The following is a 16,255-nucleotide window of genomic DNA, read 5'->3' on the forward strand; positions in this document are numbered from 1 at the left end:
TCTACCACTGTGATTCAACAAGTGTTCCAGAATAGTCCTGCGTAGTCTATGTGCTCTTGTTGCCATGGCGATTGAGTCTTAGGTCAAGCTGAGACTGTCGGTGGTGGTGCGAATTGGTTTTCTGCGCATGTGCAACACTGTGACATCATCTGTTCAATGTGGGCATCCATGCCCTGCCACGTACAGTGCCGTTGTGCTAACTGGTTAGTGCGAACAATTCCCCAATGCCCTTGGTGGAGCAACTGCAACACATCCTTTTGCAACACTTTCGGAATTAGTACATGCGATTGTCCACTATAATTTTGAACTAGAATCACACCTTGTTGAACTGAAAGGTTATGCTGACGTGCAAAATATCGGTGCCCAACAGAGTTCTGGATACTGTTCAATGAAGAGGCCAAGACGTGTGAATGTAATGCAACAAAATCTTGATCTGGGTCTCCTTCCATAGCCTGTGCAATATTTCTGTAGTGCAAGGGAAAAGATTCCAGCAATTCAGAGTCTTGCACATTGATCTGGCAACAAGATGCGGCAGATGCATCAAAATCAAAGTCTGGGCCAATTGGATGGTGAGATATGGCATCTGCATTGCCATGCTTTGCTGTAGGTCTGTACACAGCTTCATACTGATCTGCGAAAGCAACAAAGCCCAACATTGCAATTTTTGAGCAGTGCATGTAGGAACCTACTTTGACGGATGAAACAAGGACTGCAAGGGCTTGTGATCTATCACTAAAAAGAACTTGGGACCATACAAATAGTGATGGAATTTGGTCACACCATACACAATAGCAAGAGCCTCTTTTTCTGTTTGAGAATAATTGCACTGAATTTGAGTTAATAACTTTGAGGCAATAGCAATGGGTCTGTCTTGTGCACCAATTCTGTGGAAAAGCACAGTGTCAATTCCATAGGAAGAAGCGTTGACTTGCAAAACTAACAGCTTGGCAAGGTCAAAATGCACTAAACATCTGTCACTAAGGAAAGCATTTTTGAGTTCCTGAAATGCATCTTGAGTTTTTAGCCCACACAAAAGGTACATTTTTGCGATGTAGGCAATGAAATGGAGCCACAATCTGAGCGGCATTCAGTATGAACCAAATGTAGTATGTCATCTTGCCTAGTACTGACAGCAGTTCAGAGACATTGCGAGGAACAGGCAGGTCACTGATTGCAAGCAAATGAGATTGGAGAGGGTGCGCACCCTGACTGTTTATCACATGGCCTATGTACTGTAGTTCAGTTTGAAAAAAAGTCACACTTTTCCAGACGACTCTTGAGTTCTGCTTCTGACAACACTTGAAAAAGAGTATACAGACTGGCAATGTGTTCCTCTGGTGTATGACCTGAGATGACAATATCGTCAGTGTAGTTTGAACCAAATGGCACTTCTGCAGTCTGCTGTTGCAAGTAATGTTGAAAAATGGCGAGTGCGGAAGCACTGTTGAAGGCCAAACGCAAATACTTGAACAGTCCTAAGTGTGTTTTTACAACAAACACTTTCTGTGATTCTTCATCAAATGGAATTTGCAAGTAGGCATCACGTGAATCTATCTTAGATAAGTAACGTCCTGCACCAAGCCTGTGAATGAGTTCCATAACTACTGTCTGTTGGTTGACTGTAGACTTGGAAGTCGACACAAATGCAAATGCAACCAGAAGGCTTAGGCAACAAAACTAGAGGACTTCTCCATTGATTAGCTTGAATGGGAGCAATTACACCATTATCTACCAGTTCTTGCAATTCATTGGCTACTTTGTCTCAAAGCAACTGGAACGGGATGCCCCCTGAAAAGCTTAGGCTGTGTATTGTCTTTCAATGTAACATGCGCTACAAAGCTATTAACTTTCCCCATTCCTTCTGAAAATAGTTCAGGATAGTCCTTAAGCAAGCTAACTACACTGTCTTTTGGTTCAAAAGCATACACTGAAAGTACATAGTCTTGGATGCTTGATTTCAGCACATTAAAATTCACTGTCCTAGAATGAGATTTGTAAGTGGCAGGCAAACTACACTGTCCAAGCACTGGAATTTCCTGTCCATTGTAAGCACTGAGGTGCTTGCTAGATTTACAAAGGCATAGTGTGCATAACTGTTCATACGTGGTGCGATTAAGCAGTTACTGAGACACCTGTGTCTAAGTGAAGGTTCACACGTCAGCCAGCAGTTCGTAATGAGACAAATAGTTTGTGAAAATGTCATTGCACACCACTAGGGTGAGGAGGCAGCACAACCTCGATCTACATTTGTCAGAACATGTCGTAGGTTTTGAAAACGCAGCATTCACTGCATTTTCATGAGCCTATTTTTTTTTTCTGGGAATGGGCAAAATTGGCGTTTTAGTGCTGTTGCAAACAAACTGCTTGGACATGGCCGTTTTTCCACTCGTGTAACATGTGGATGGGCAATATTGTCTTTTACGGTGAGCAAAACATCTAGGGCAAGACTCACTAAATTCACAGGCCTGTTTACATGTCTACATGGCTGTCCACACCGCTGTGTATGCGCTTGTTGTTGTGACTGATTGGGTCGGTCATGAACAAGGGGCAACTCAACCCGACAAATCAGGGCCTGGTCAAACTTATCAGCCGCTGTGGCACCCGAATCATATTACTGTAAGATTTGCAATACTTGGAGCAGTGATGGATCAGAGTACTTTAAGATCTGTTCCCGTATTCTACTATCTGGGACAATGAATCTTACTGCATCACGTATCGTGAGATCACTGTAAAAGTTACCATGACTACACTTAAATTTACACTTCCTAGTCATGCCTGTTAATTCTGTGTACCACTGGTGGTACGTCTGTTCCGGGTTTTACTGCAAGCGAAAGAAATGATATCTAACTGCAGCTTCTTAGACTTGCTGGTCATAATATTGAGTTAATGAAGCGATTACTTGGTCATAGACGAGTTCATCAGGAGACACGGTTGGGAATAGTTTTTGTATTAATCTGAACACGGGGGACCTCGCAATCAAAAGGAAGTATTGTAACTTTACAGTACCTTGAACACGATGCGCTTGACACAATCTGCTTGGAACTGAGTCAGGTATTCAATCCATTCCTCCTCTATATGTAAAACATTCTCAGTATTCTTGCTGCATCAGTTCGGAATAAAATCTCGAGCTTCCGACAATTACCTCCATCGTCATCGTCAGCTCCTGACAATGACGATGGACGTGATCGTCGAAAGCTTGAGATTTTATCCAGAATTGACGTGGCAAGAATACCAATAATGTTTTACATATAAGTGCCGCCGCAAAAAACTTCGTTTCTATTCCTCCTCCATTTCCTTAAATTGCTGGAATGTTGATACATTGGTCGGCAGCACTTGTTGAACTGGGCGATGCAGCTTGTGCAGCCAGTATTTGTTGGACAGTCATCAGTAAGTTAGTGAGTTGTTGACCCTGAAACTGAAAAACTTGTGTTACATCCGTCACATTGGCCATCTACAGCTGAGGTGCAGGGGTGGGGAGTGGAGGGGGCGGGGAATTCATGGGTTACACAAGTACTTTATATCAAAAAGCAAGCAAAGCCTCTGAAAAGAGAAATTTGATTAGTTCTGTGGCTCCCCTCTCGGACTATGTGCAATAACACAGCAACAAATTAGCAAATAGGAACACTTGAACACAATCACCCCTCCAAGCTAAAACACAAGAGAAGCAAGCAAAATCTTTGGCAGAGTTGATTATCTTTGATTGCGACTGAATTATCCACATTCGCCATTGTAGAGTCTTGTTCTGCAAGGAAACAAGGAAGAGGATGTTGTTTGGGTGGCCGGTATCCTCTTTCTACAACACAAATGCACACTTGAATTAATACGGTTCTTTATTTACATGAACTGGAAACATTAACTTAACATGAATTGAATCCATGTTTCGTGGTACAAGCTCTTCTGTAATAGTCCTCTTTGCTGTCACAAAGTTTAGGTTCTCACTGGTAGTAAAGTACAATTCTGGTTGGTAAATTAGACCTGCTATAGTCACTAATCTGGTCGCTATGTACTGTCTTAGTCTGTGTCAAACTAAACGTGCTCTGCAAGTAAACTGATAGGCACCAAACTGTTGCAAGTGATTGAGTCTCTCTGGTCAGTGGTGGCAGCCTAAATACATGCTGTCAAGAGGGCATTGGCAGCATGTTGCTTGTGGGTGTCTCTCTGGCCTCTCTCGTGATAAGCGTACTTGATCCAGTGCCTACTAATTGATCTTTACACATCATCTTTGCTGACCATTGTGCTGGCGACGACTTACGCCAGCACAATTTTCTTGGTGTGGGTGTGCAGAACAAGGGTTTCTCGAGTTGAGGACTTCAAGGACTGCCTATCCTTTGTAACTGTAAGCTCTGGGCATACTTCATTAACCACAATGTGGTGCTGCAATGGAATTTTGTGTGTCACAGGGAACGAGAATCTTGGCTTAACCAACTGGACTGTGAGGATGGTATAAATCTGTATAAAATAGAAACCTCAATCTGAAGATGAGCTGCACCCCGCTGATACCCATTGCTGATGAGGCAGAACAGTTGTTTAGTGGGCAACTACAGGGGAACCTGCTACACCCAGGCAAGTTGTGCTCTGTCTGGGTGTATGCTTCCTTCCTCAGCTACTCTGGGACTTCAATGAAGCCTAAATCTCTCTCTTCTACTCCTAGCAGTTCATGTGGTCAAGTGGGCAGTATTAAAACCCAAACCATAAAGCGCTCTCGGGTAGAAAGTCCACCTGAGATATTTTTGTGTGAAAGAGAAAGCAATTCTAGTAATGGACCACACAGCATGGTAAATAATGTAGTTATAATTGTTAAACATGTAGAAGGTTTATTTGAAAAACTGTCATCTTTCTACATCTATAAAGCTTGAGAAGGAATTGCAGGACAGCTTAAATCTATTAAGAGGCTGCCCAACGCTACACTCCTGATCAAGACACTGAAAGCTGCCCAAGTAGGCAAGTTCTTAGATGCCAAACTACTTGGAGAATTTTCTATCACCAGTGAATTACTACTACTATTACTACTACTACTACTATAATACTATACTGTAGAAGCAACTACGAAAGACAAAAAACATAAAAAATGACTGGAACACCAGATTTTTGTTGAAAACAAATGATTACATTGTGGCTTGTATACTGGTGCTGCAGATTTGATGATATGCATAAACAAAGCATTGTTCTTACTTCATCTTCTCCTACACATGCACTCAAATAGCTATCGAAAGTGTTCTAGCCCCATTCAGTGATCTCCATTTGTGTGGCTAGGTCCTACAGTACTATTTGTATGTGCATCCGTTTTGGGGTCCTTGAATGGTACTTTGTGAACAACAGTCATATGCTTAAATCCTTTGTCATTCAGATGGTCATACAGTCTGTAATGGATAGAAGTTACAGTAGTTCCCAGAAGCATGTATTCCTTTGTGACACAAGCACCTTCTTCTTACACCTGGGTACATCCTTTAGAGAAACACTTGTGGGGCTCTTGTTCTATTCCTCCGAATATCCACCTTTCTTTCACTTTATCTTCTCTCCCAAATTTTCTTCTTCCAAACATTGTTTCGTCGATCTCCATGACAACCACTTTGCCATCAAGTTTTTTCACTTTGTTTCACACACATTTCTCTACTAAATCTTTTCCAATCTTCTACAGTCTTCTGTGTGGTATACAGTTCATCTGTGATTTAAAAAAATTTCCTACACCTTAATCCATAAATACATTGATTGCAACTGGACTCGCATTCGGGAGGACGACGGTTCAATCCCGTCTTCAGCCATCCTTATTTAGGTTTTCTGTGATTTCCCTAAATCGTTTCAGGCAAATGCCGGGATGGTTCCTTTGAAAGGGCACGGCCGATTTCCTTCCCAATCCTTCCCTAACCCGAGCTTGCGCTCCGTCTCTAATGACCTCGTTGTCGACGGGACGTTTAACACTACCCACCACCACCACCATTGATTGCAAATTTTTTATGGACTTAGGTGATTCCCGCAAACCAAGAGTTTTTGCGAATGCCACAGCTGATTCAATTGTCCCTATTTCTGCAGCTTGACTGCACCCCATCTGTACCTTTCTTATTTGTAATAAGGCTCATAGCTTAACCATACTTGGTACATTTCATTTCTAGCTATTAATCTGTGCGATATGCACCACTTCACTATGTTGCCCTTGTAATCTGTAAAGACAAGGTCACTGAAATAAAGTTGTTAGCTCACCACAGCTGAAAAAACATTGGAGGGAAATCATGTTGTTGTTCACTGAAAAAAAAGCTGCCATTTCAGGCAGACTTCATTTGTTTTGATATTTCTCATTGCCTGTTTACAAGAATTAACAATTATTGTAGATTTCTAAGGTGTTTAAAGACTGAGAAAGTTACCTCAGAAAATTACAAGTTTATACATGTAAAAATATAAATACTTTTACTCAAATTTTTCATTAGGTTGTGACAGTTCATGACAAAATTGTCAGCTTCCAACCATACCAAGACCTCAGGCTACTCTGCAGATTCTTCTGTCACCTCAACTGACATTTTGTGTACACAATTGTTGGCTTCAGCAACTTACAAACAAATTATCAGCTACTAACATAACCTGTACTTCAGGCCAATGCTACAAGGCAATGCTATAAGTCATTTTGTCAACTGTGCCACCTATGTTCTGTATATCAAACTAATTCTTTAATATTATTTTGCCATGAATGATGTTATGTGTATCAATTGATAGAAACATCAGGTGCTGCAGTAGCAGAAAATGAGGAAAGGACATCCAACCCATGCGAATAATTAGTGAGTGTCTGTCATCACTACCAAAATCCCATATCAGTCTGTCATTGCACAATGAAAATTTCTGTAACTTAGAGAGCTCTAATAATAACTGCTTCAACATAAAAGTGACTGACTTAATCTATATATTGATAATAGAAGTGCCAAGATGCAGCAGATACAGAAAATGAAGGGAGGGTTGTCCTCACAAAATGAGTTATTCGTAGTAGTCAGTCATCACCACCAATAATCTGCATTTCAGACTAAATCATTAGTAATATTTCATCAAAAAAACTGTACCTTACATCCATTTGAACCAGTTTACTGTAGTCTTCTCTTGATCTGCTGTAGCCTAAAATTTTTACCCCTCACACTTCCCTCCAATACTAAACTGATGATTCCTCTGTGTCTCAGAATGTGCCTGTCAAGCAATCCCTTCCTTCATTAAAGCTATCACATAAATTTCTGTACTACCCAGTTCTATTGTGTACTTTCGCAGTAGTTATGCAGTACCCATCTAATCTTAAGCATTCTTCTGTAGTACTGCATTTCAAAAGCTTCTATTCTCTTCTTGTCTGAACTGTGTATTGCCTACATTTCACTTCATACAAGGCTACAGTTCCATACAAATACCATCAGAAAAGACTTCCTAAAACGTAAATATATATTCTGTGTTAACAAATTTCTCTTCTTCCCAAAAACTTTTTTTATGGTTGTCAGTGTACATTTCATAATCCTTTTTTTTCAGCCATTATTGGTTATTTTACTGCCCAAATAGCAGAACTCATCTACTACTTGTAGTGTGTCATTTCCTAATCTTAATTCCACCAGCTTTGCCTGATTTAATTCAACTACATTCCATTACCCTTGTTTTGCTTTTGTTGATGCTCATCATATAGCCTCCTTTCAAGATACTGTTTCTTTCAGTCAAGTGCTATTTCAACTCTTTTCTGTCTTTGATAGAATAACAATGTTATTGGCAAACCGCATTTTTTAAATTTCTTCTTCAAGAACTTTAATTCCTTTTCCATATTTTTCTTTGGTTTCTTTTACCGCTTGCTTAATGTACAGATTCAATAATGTTGGGGTTAAGCTATAATTCTGTCTCAGTCGGTTAAGCTATAATCCTATCTCAGTCCCTCCTCAACTAGTGCTTCCCTTCCATGTCCTCTGACTCTTATAACTGCCATCTGGTTTCTGTAAAAGTTGCATAAAACCTTTTGCCCCATGTATCTTGTCCTTGCTACCTCCAGAATTTCAAAGAGTGTATTCTAGTAATGTTATCAAAAGCTTTATCTAAGTCTAAAAATGCTGCAAGAATAAGTTTGCATTCCTTTGACCTGTCTTTTAAGACAAGTTGTAGGGTCAGTATTGACTCTCGTGCTGATACATTTCTCCAGGACCCAAACTGATATTCGCTGAGGTCTGCTTCTACCAGTTTTTCCATTCTTCGGTTAATAATTCATGTTAGTATTTTGCACCATGACTTATTAAACTCGTGGATCAGTATTATTCACCCATGTCATCACCTACTTCCTTGGAATCAGGATTACTACATTCTGCTTGAAGTCGGAGATTATTTCACCTGTCTCGTACATCTTGCACACCAGGTGGAAGTTTTGTCATTTCTGGCTTTCCCAAGGAAATCAGTAGTTTTGAGGGGATGTTGTTTACTCCAGGAGCCTCATTTCAACACAGGTTTTTCAGTGATCTGTCAAATTCTGCTATTAGTATCATATTTTCCAGCTAATCTTTTTCTGCTTCCTCCTCCCTTTCCGTAATATTGCCTTCAAATTCATTTCCCATGTTCAGGCCCTCCACATAGTCCTTCCATCTTTCAGCTTCCCATCTTTGCTTAGCACTTTTCATCTGAGGTCTTGATATTCATAATTCATACAATGCTTCTCTTTTCTCTAAAGACCTTTATAATTTTCCTATGGATGGTATCTGTCTTTCCCCTAGTTGTACATGCTTCTATAGACTTCAGTTTACCCTTCAACCATTCTTGTGTACCTTTTATCAATCTCATTTTTTAGATATATGTATTCCCTTTCAAGTGCTTCATTCACTGCATTGTTATATTTTCTCTTTTCATCAGTTAAATTCGGTATCACCTGTAATATGCAATGATTTATACTAGGCCTTGTGTTTCTACCTAGTTGATCCTCTGCTGTTTTCACTACTTCGCCTCTTAAAGCTACCCATTTGTCTTCTGCTGTGAACCTTTCCTCTTTTTCAGTCAGTTGTTGCCTAATGCTCTGTTCAAAACTCCCAACAAAATCTGGTTCTTCAACTTATCCAGGACCCAACTCCTTACTTTTTTAGCTTTTTGCAATTTATTTGATTTTAGTTTACATTCCATAACCAATAAATTACGTCCATAGTCCACATCTGCTCCTGAAAATGTCTTACAGTTTAAAATCTGATTCCAAAATGCCTGTCTTAGCATTATATAAACAATGTGAAACCTCCAGTGTCTCCAGGTCTTTTCCACATGTACAGCCATCTTTCATGATTCTTAAACAAAGTGTTAACACTGATTACATTATGGTGTGGGTAAAATTCTACCAGGTGGCTTACTCTCATTCCTTTTTCCCAGCCGAGATTGTCCTATTATTTTTTCTCCTCTTTGTTTTGCTACTATTGAAATCCAGTCCTTCATCGCAATTGAATTTTCCTCTCCCTTAACTGACTGAATAATTTTTTTTTTCTTTTTTTATCTTATCATAAATTCTTTAAGTCTGCCCATCATCTGCGGAGCTAGTAGGCACCTAAATCTGGAGTATTGCGATGGTTATTAGCTGAGAGTCTATCTTGGATATTATAATGTGTTCAGTATGCTATTCAGAGTAGCTGACCCACATCCCTGTTTCCTTACTCAGTAGTAGACCTCGTGCATGACATCTATATCTGTATCTATATCTATACTCTACAAACCACTGTGAAGTGCATAGCAGAGGGTACCTCCCATTGTACCATTTATTGGGGTTTCTTCCCATTCCATTCACGTATAGAGCATGGGAAGAATGATTGTTTGAATGTTTCTCTGTGTGCTGTAATTATTCTAATCATATCCTCATTTAACCTACGACCCCCCCCCCCCTCTCCCCCATTTTTTAAAATTTTCTAACCTACCTACCTTATTAAGAGATCTAGCAATCCATGCTCCAGTGTGTGGAATTCCAGTCTTGTTTTTCTTAATAAAGACGTTTTCCTGGGTAGTCCCTGCTCGGAATATTTTACCCAGGAGGATGCCATCATCATTTAACCATACAGTAAAGCTGCATGTCAACAGGAAAAGTAATGGCTTTAGTTTCCCTTGTTTTGTCATTCACAGCCCCAGCACAGCAAGACCATGTGGCTGATTTTAGAAGGCCAGATCAGTCAATAGACCAGGCTGTTGCCCCTGCAACTACTGAAAAGGGTGCTGCCCCTGTTCAGGAAAATCATCTTCGTTTGGCCTCTCTACAGATACACCTCCATTGTAGTTGCACCTACAGTATTTTTATCGTTGAGGCATGCAAGCACACCTTGACAAGGTCCGTACTTCAGATCAGCCTGTCACAGAACAAAAATTTCTGTAAATTAGTCAGATCAGTAATAAGTGCTCCAACATAAAAAGTGCCAAACTGCTATATACATTGATGAAATGGATGCCAAGATGCAGCAAAGGTAGAAAATGAATAAAGGTCCATCCATAAAACACAAGTAATTCATACCATTAGGCCACCAACACTACTATATTCCACATTTTGGAATAAATCATTAATATTATTTCACCTTAAAACTGTGTGTGTGTGTGTGTGTGTGTGTGTGTGTGTGTGTGTGTGTCAGAATCATCATAAATATATGCCAGAAATGTCAGTATTTCTCTAAAGCAGTAAGTGAAAAAATATTGTAAGTAATTGGTATTTTCTTGCTAAAGCTCATCATCTACTGCATACTGTGCTCCAATTAGCTGTCACAAACTTGACAAGCACAAGCGTTGCCAACATCTGTGCTATACGGTGAACAAGAACAGCATGTGGACCACCCTCTATAAAGTTAAATTGGAATTTTTATTTGTACCTAATACACCTGCATAATATGTGTTGTTACACAGGCATTGTTGAAAGCAGATTTACTTAAAACAGCAGTAAGTTGAATATTTGTTTTTAGTAAATCTTGTTGGAAGCAGATTTGCTTAAAACAATGGTAAGTTGAATATATGTTTTTAGTAACCCTTGTATGCCTTGCTGTGGAGGACATACATAATCTGTAAGAGGCCACAGTAGAATATGTGTCTTGCAAATATTGCTTCACATGGCAGTGTAGGATGTTCAAGAAAAAATGCTGTGAGATAGTAGATTGTGTATGCTCAGTGTTAGGTATAAAATAAATGGATGACAAATTTTCTTCTAGGTGAGTTCAGATCTGCTGTGCAAATGAGTCAAAAATAATACCAATCGTTGAGTTGAGAACAGTATGTATGTTCGGAAGGAATAAGAGAGTAATCAATGAGAATGAAATTTTTAGTCATGGCGGTAGGCTTGAATAGCCTAATGGTAAATCAACTCACAGAATGGAGGAAATACAAGTTAGAATTCTCCTTCCAACACAAATTTTCAATTATTTTTTCACACAAAAACATTGTTGATGGGTTGAATGAAATCTTAATTTATTGTAAACCACGTTTGATTTTTTATAATTTATTTGTCCGAGAATTTATAATTTTATGAAATATAGACTTAGATTTACACAATTATTACTACTGGGTGAGAAGCCAGTGTAGAACACTGTCTGATGATATTTCATTGCAGTAAGCAAGGTACAGTGGAGTCGAAGAATTGAATGCTGTTAAGTAGTTAGCAAAAGGCACTAGGCTAGAAAGAGCACTCTGTTGTTTCAAAACTCTTCTCTCTCTAAGGGGCAGCACCTCCACGCCCACACCGACATGGTGACCATCTCAAGAGATTTCCTGTCACCTCCATATTGTTTGTTGCAAATCGACGAGTTCACAGGATGTAGAGCCATGATGATGTCTGTTTGTCTGGGTAAAATTACCCACTAACAGGGGCCCATTGAGATGATAGAGGTGGACGAAAAGTGATGAAGAGTAGTGGGTTTAAGGGCAAAGGGTGAAAAAAAGTGCCAAGGCAAGTGCCAAGGGAGGAAAAAACCTCTGCAACAGTCTGGACAAGTAGCAAGAGCAGTAGTGGATTTTCTTGCTATCTGTGACAGATCATGTTGATTAGTGATTGGGTATTGTGCAGTGTTTGACACCAGTGTCATAGCTTAGGTTTGTCATAAGAGTATCAATCAGAATCAACGTGAGGTACTGCTGGGCTGAGCACCAACACTGTCTCCTGGGCCAGCTGCAGCATCTGTGTACCTGTAAAAGTCATAGTCATCGTATTAGTGGTTGACTGGCCACAGAATCGATTCCACATTGTAGGGGGTTATGTGAGTTCTGTTTGGGTTTAGCATGCAAAATTTGGCTTCCTTCTGTGGCAGGTTGAGCAGCTGTGTGATTCATCTGCCAATCAGCTTTCTGTGATGCAGGGGTTCGCTGTTATTTGCATTATTTGTGTTCACTAGCTTTCCACAGGTGGTTGTGTGTTCCTACTAAGGGTGTCTTTGGACAGTTGTGCTTCCACCTATGGTTGTGGCTACAGTTTCCCAGATACAGGATGAAGGGGTTGTTTAAGTATCTTGAGTTCCAATGTAGTTGTATGACAAGTTTTTTTAACACCTATGAGACTGTCTCGAGGCGGTATTCATTGTGAAGGTCTATGGTATGCATGTGTATCATGGAGGAGTGCTTATGATATGTTGCACTTTGTTCTGCATTACCTGCAGGCAGTTCAGGCATGTTGGAGTGAGCTCGGCAAGCTTATGGGTCAGTAATTTTTGGGAGGAAGTGGTCTTCATGTGGCTTCCTGAACATTAGGACTTTGGCTGCCTTCCAACAGGCAGGAAAGTGTTGATGTCATAGGATGGCATTCATTTTGGAGCTGTTCTGATGATTGCTTGGATATTTTTGGCGTTTTTGCATCTCAGCGCCTCTTTATATGATTCCAGAACTTACACTCATCGTTGAACTTATAATGTGAGCTTGTAGTGTGACTGCTAAAGTTAATGCTGAATCAATCTCCTAATGTACTGATGTGGCATTACCTCAATCTACAAATTAAAAGAAACTTGTGTACCATTGTTCTGATAGTATTTATAATGTCAGATATATATTTTTTTTTAACCACTGTATGAAGCATTGCTCTTTTCACAGGTCCTGGACGACCTCCGAAGCCCAGAACCTCATGTACGTGGTGCAATGAAAATAAACTCCCGTTGAAGTATATACTTCCCACTCAACATGCTAAGAAAGAATTCTGCTCTGAAACTTGTTTGTCAGAGTTCAGAAAAGCATATATTAAGGTATGTGATAAGGTATCTTCAGAATGTTAATTTGGTCTAGCAGGTGAAATATTTGTATAATACTTAATTTGACTGTGTAGCTTCTGTTTCACATCTTCATGGAGTATTGCATGTCCACAGCGTAGTGAATTCTTTTCTCTTAAAATTAATTAAATTGTTGTAATATTGTTGCTGCCACACATTCGATTCTTATATGGTTATGCTGTTTGGCTACACATATTGTGTTTTATACTATTGAATCCAGTGAAAGTGGGTATTTAAATGTGTGTCACATCTAATAAGGTTACTTAAATGTGTGTCACTTCTAATAGCTTTGAAGAGTGTTTTTCAGGACTGTTAGCTATATACACTGAATAATCAAATATGACTGCATTTTAAGCTTTTAAAGTCCCTAGTTTTGTGTGGTTGTGGCATGCAGCCAGCAATGCAAGAGGATATGGGAAGTGCAGAAAATGCAGAAACAGAGGAGGCAGAGAAAAAGATAGAAACATTAAAAGTATTTGCTAGAAAAAAACTTTTGATAGGTTCATTGAATTCATTGGCTAATAGTGGTGGGATATACATTGTTACTATTACAGAAACTTGAAAATTGAATGTAAACAAAATTGTTGGTACAGTATATTACAAATAAGAAAATAAAATGATGACAGTCTTGGATGTGAACAAAAATAGGCCCACATAGCCAAATTATTTAAGTATAACTGACAGAAATACTCAGAAATAATTAATGAAACATTAGTTTCTGAAGTTTCTGTTTCCATTTGGTGGCTCACGTGCAGAAAATGAATAAGTATATGCGTATGTAGGAAGATGATTGAATGGAGGTCAAGCAAAACAGACAAATACAGATCCACATCAAACTGAAGAGAAAGAAAATGCAAAATCAAGATTTGATGTTGGGATTTTGGAGTCTGAGTACTTCAGCTGAAGAGCAGAGAAACAAAGTTCTACGAGAGATGAAGAGAAGGGTTCAAGAAAATAGGAAATAAACTCACAATTAGAACTAAAAATGTGACAAAAGAAAACTTGCTAGTTTTTGGAGTTGAGATTTTATGAGCTAGAGTGAGTAAACACACACACACACACACACACACACACACACACACACACACACACACACTCTCTCTCTCTCTCTCTCTCTCTCTCTCTCTAACTGGCACCAAGCATGTGCACATGGTGCTGAATAGGTGGGATAGGTGTGTGTGTGTGTGTGTGTGTGTGTGTGTGTGTGTGTGTGTGTGTGTGTGTGTGTTACTCTAGCTCATAAAAAAGTAACTCAGAAAGATAGTAAGTTTTCTTTCTTTTTGTGTGTGCCTATCAACAACTCAGTGCTTCCACTTTTTGGTGAGTCATATCCTGTAATGTAAAAGTAGTTACATTCTACAAGAACTTCCCTGTAACAAGAAAAGGAGAATGAGTTATTAAAAAAAAAAGAAAAAAACAGGGTGTATACGACCCGGGACAACTGAGAGATTTGGGAAAAATGCGGGAATTTTTTCATCTGGGAGAAAACCGGGAAAATCCCGGGATCTTTTTAGAATATTTTTCTTTTCTTCTTTTTTTTTAAAGAATTCCGGGAATTTTTCCTTGTTTTAGTTTTCAATCAAATTTTTGTAATTTTGACTGCTAAGGATCGATACTCTAACAAAGGATATAACTGTATCCCGCTACTGCAGAATAATACGGCAACAATAAAATGTGAACAAGAACAGAAACGAAAATAAAACATAAATTGCAAAGGAAGTGTGCCATGTACAACAAAAAAACACGGTGCTCATACAAGTGTTTGCCAAAAGCAAAATGTGTCAAAAGGCTTTAGGAAGACTGTGCAATGCTTCATAACAACAAACTGCCTCCGATGAGTGTGACGTCACAACTGTTTACATTAGATTCGGTTTAGCACTTACGAATGGGCTCATGTGCACGCGCAGTTGAGTGGCGTATGAGTAGTACATTCTCACGTTTCTGGCTACAGAAATGTTGCTGTAGGCTGTGTAAGCAGTCGCAGCAAGCAACTAGATGCAACCGGGAAAAATTTTACTGCCGGGCCCAAGCTGCCAGATTCACACATGTGCAGCGGGCCCGGATATATGAGGAAGGGTGGGGGGTGTGCCAAATTCCTATTCTTGAGCAGAAAAAACTTGGTTTCACAAAGCGCCTAGCATCCAGCGCACGTTGGTCTATCAATTACTCATATGATTTTGATGTGCATCCCTGTTGGTTTTTGAACACACTCTGTAAGTTGATTTCTGAATGAATCATAAATTGCGCAGGGTAGCTGTGTGGTCTAGGCCGACTTGGCACGGTTCACGCGGCTACCCCTGTCGGAGGTTCGAATCCTCCCTCGGGCATGGGTGTATGTGTTGTCCTTATCGTAAGTTAGTTGAAGTTAAATTAAGTAGTGTGTAAGCCTAGGTACTGATGACATCAGCAGTTTGGTCCAATAATAAAAAAAATCATAAGTTGATTTGTGAATGCGTGCATAGTGTATGTGATGTCTCTGTCAGGGGAATCCTCGTTGCATCTAGAAATAAACTTTCCTGCAGGCAAAAGGGGACCAGACTATACAATTGGAGTGGAGTAAAGCCGAGCAAATGAACGCCAATCGTTTTCTGATTATGTTGTTGATTGGGTTTGTGAATGATCATCGTTGTTATAATTACTAGGGAAATTCATAGATTCAGACTACCAGAGTGCAAATCAATGACTAACAGGAATAACATGTAAGAAAGATTACGTATTATCTTCTCAATGTATCCAGGAAAATTAAATTTTTTCATAAATTTTCTTGCCAGATCGCTACACTAGTAAGGGCTAGTTGTACAGTCTGCGTCTAGCAGCCGCTTAAGTTCTATTCTGGAAATAGTGCGGAAAATGGTTTGTACCAACATAACAATGCCTAACTGGAGAATAATCAGGTATAACGAAACCGGTGGTTCTGGCAAGGTTAGTGCAGTTAACCGGCAAATTAGTTTTGACAAAGGCTGGAATAGTTCCAGAATTAGTCATGACAAGATTGTTTGTTAGAGAGAGGAAGGAGAAGAAGCAGGGACACCACACAAATTAGGGAAGAATATGAAGATTCCAAATTTATATAA

General features: G+C 39.5%; 1 protein-coding gene across 2 annotated transcripts in view; it reads left to right on the plus strand.

Moving 5' to 3' along the window:
- Positions 1 to 16,255, plus strand: part of LOC126470245 (polycomb protein Scm) — a 216,823-nt gene that overhangs the window by 27,976 nt on the left and 172,592 nt on the right. For both annotated transcript variants that reach the window (XM_050097954.1, XM_050097955.1), the window contains exon 3: positions 13,009 to 13,157. In XM_050097954.1, coding sequence (XP_049953911.1) covers positions 13,009 to 13,157 — 149 coding nt within the window. The remainder of the gene's footprint in view (positions 1 to 13,008; positions 13,158 to 16,255) is intronic.

Source organism: Schistocerca serialis, chromosome 3 (genome assembly GCF_023864345.2).
Source record: "Schistocerca serialis cubense isolate TAMUIC-IGC-003099 chromosome 3, iqSchSeri2.2, whole genome shotgun sequence".
Taxonomy (NCBI): Eukaryota; Metazoa; Arthropoda; class Insecta; order Orthoptera; family Acrididae; genus Schistocerca; species Schistocerca serialis.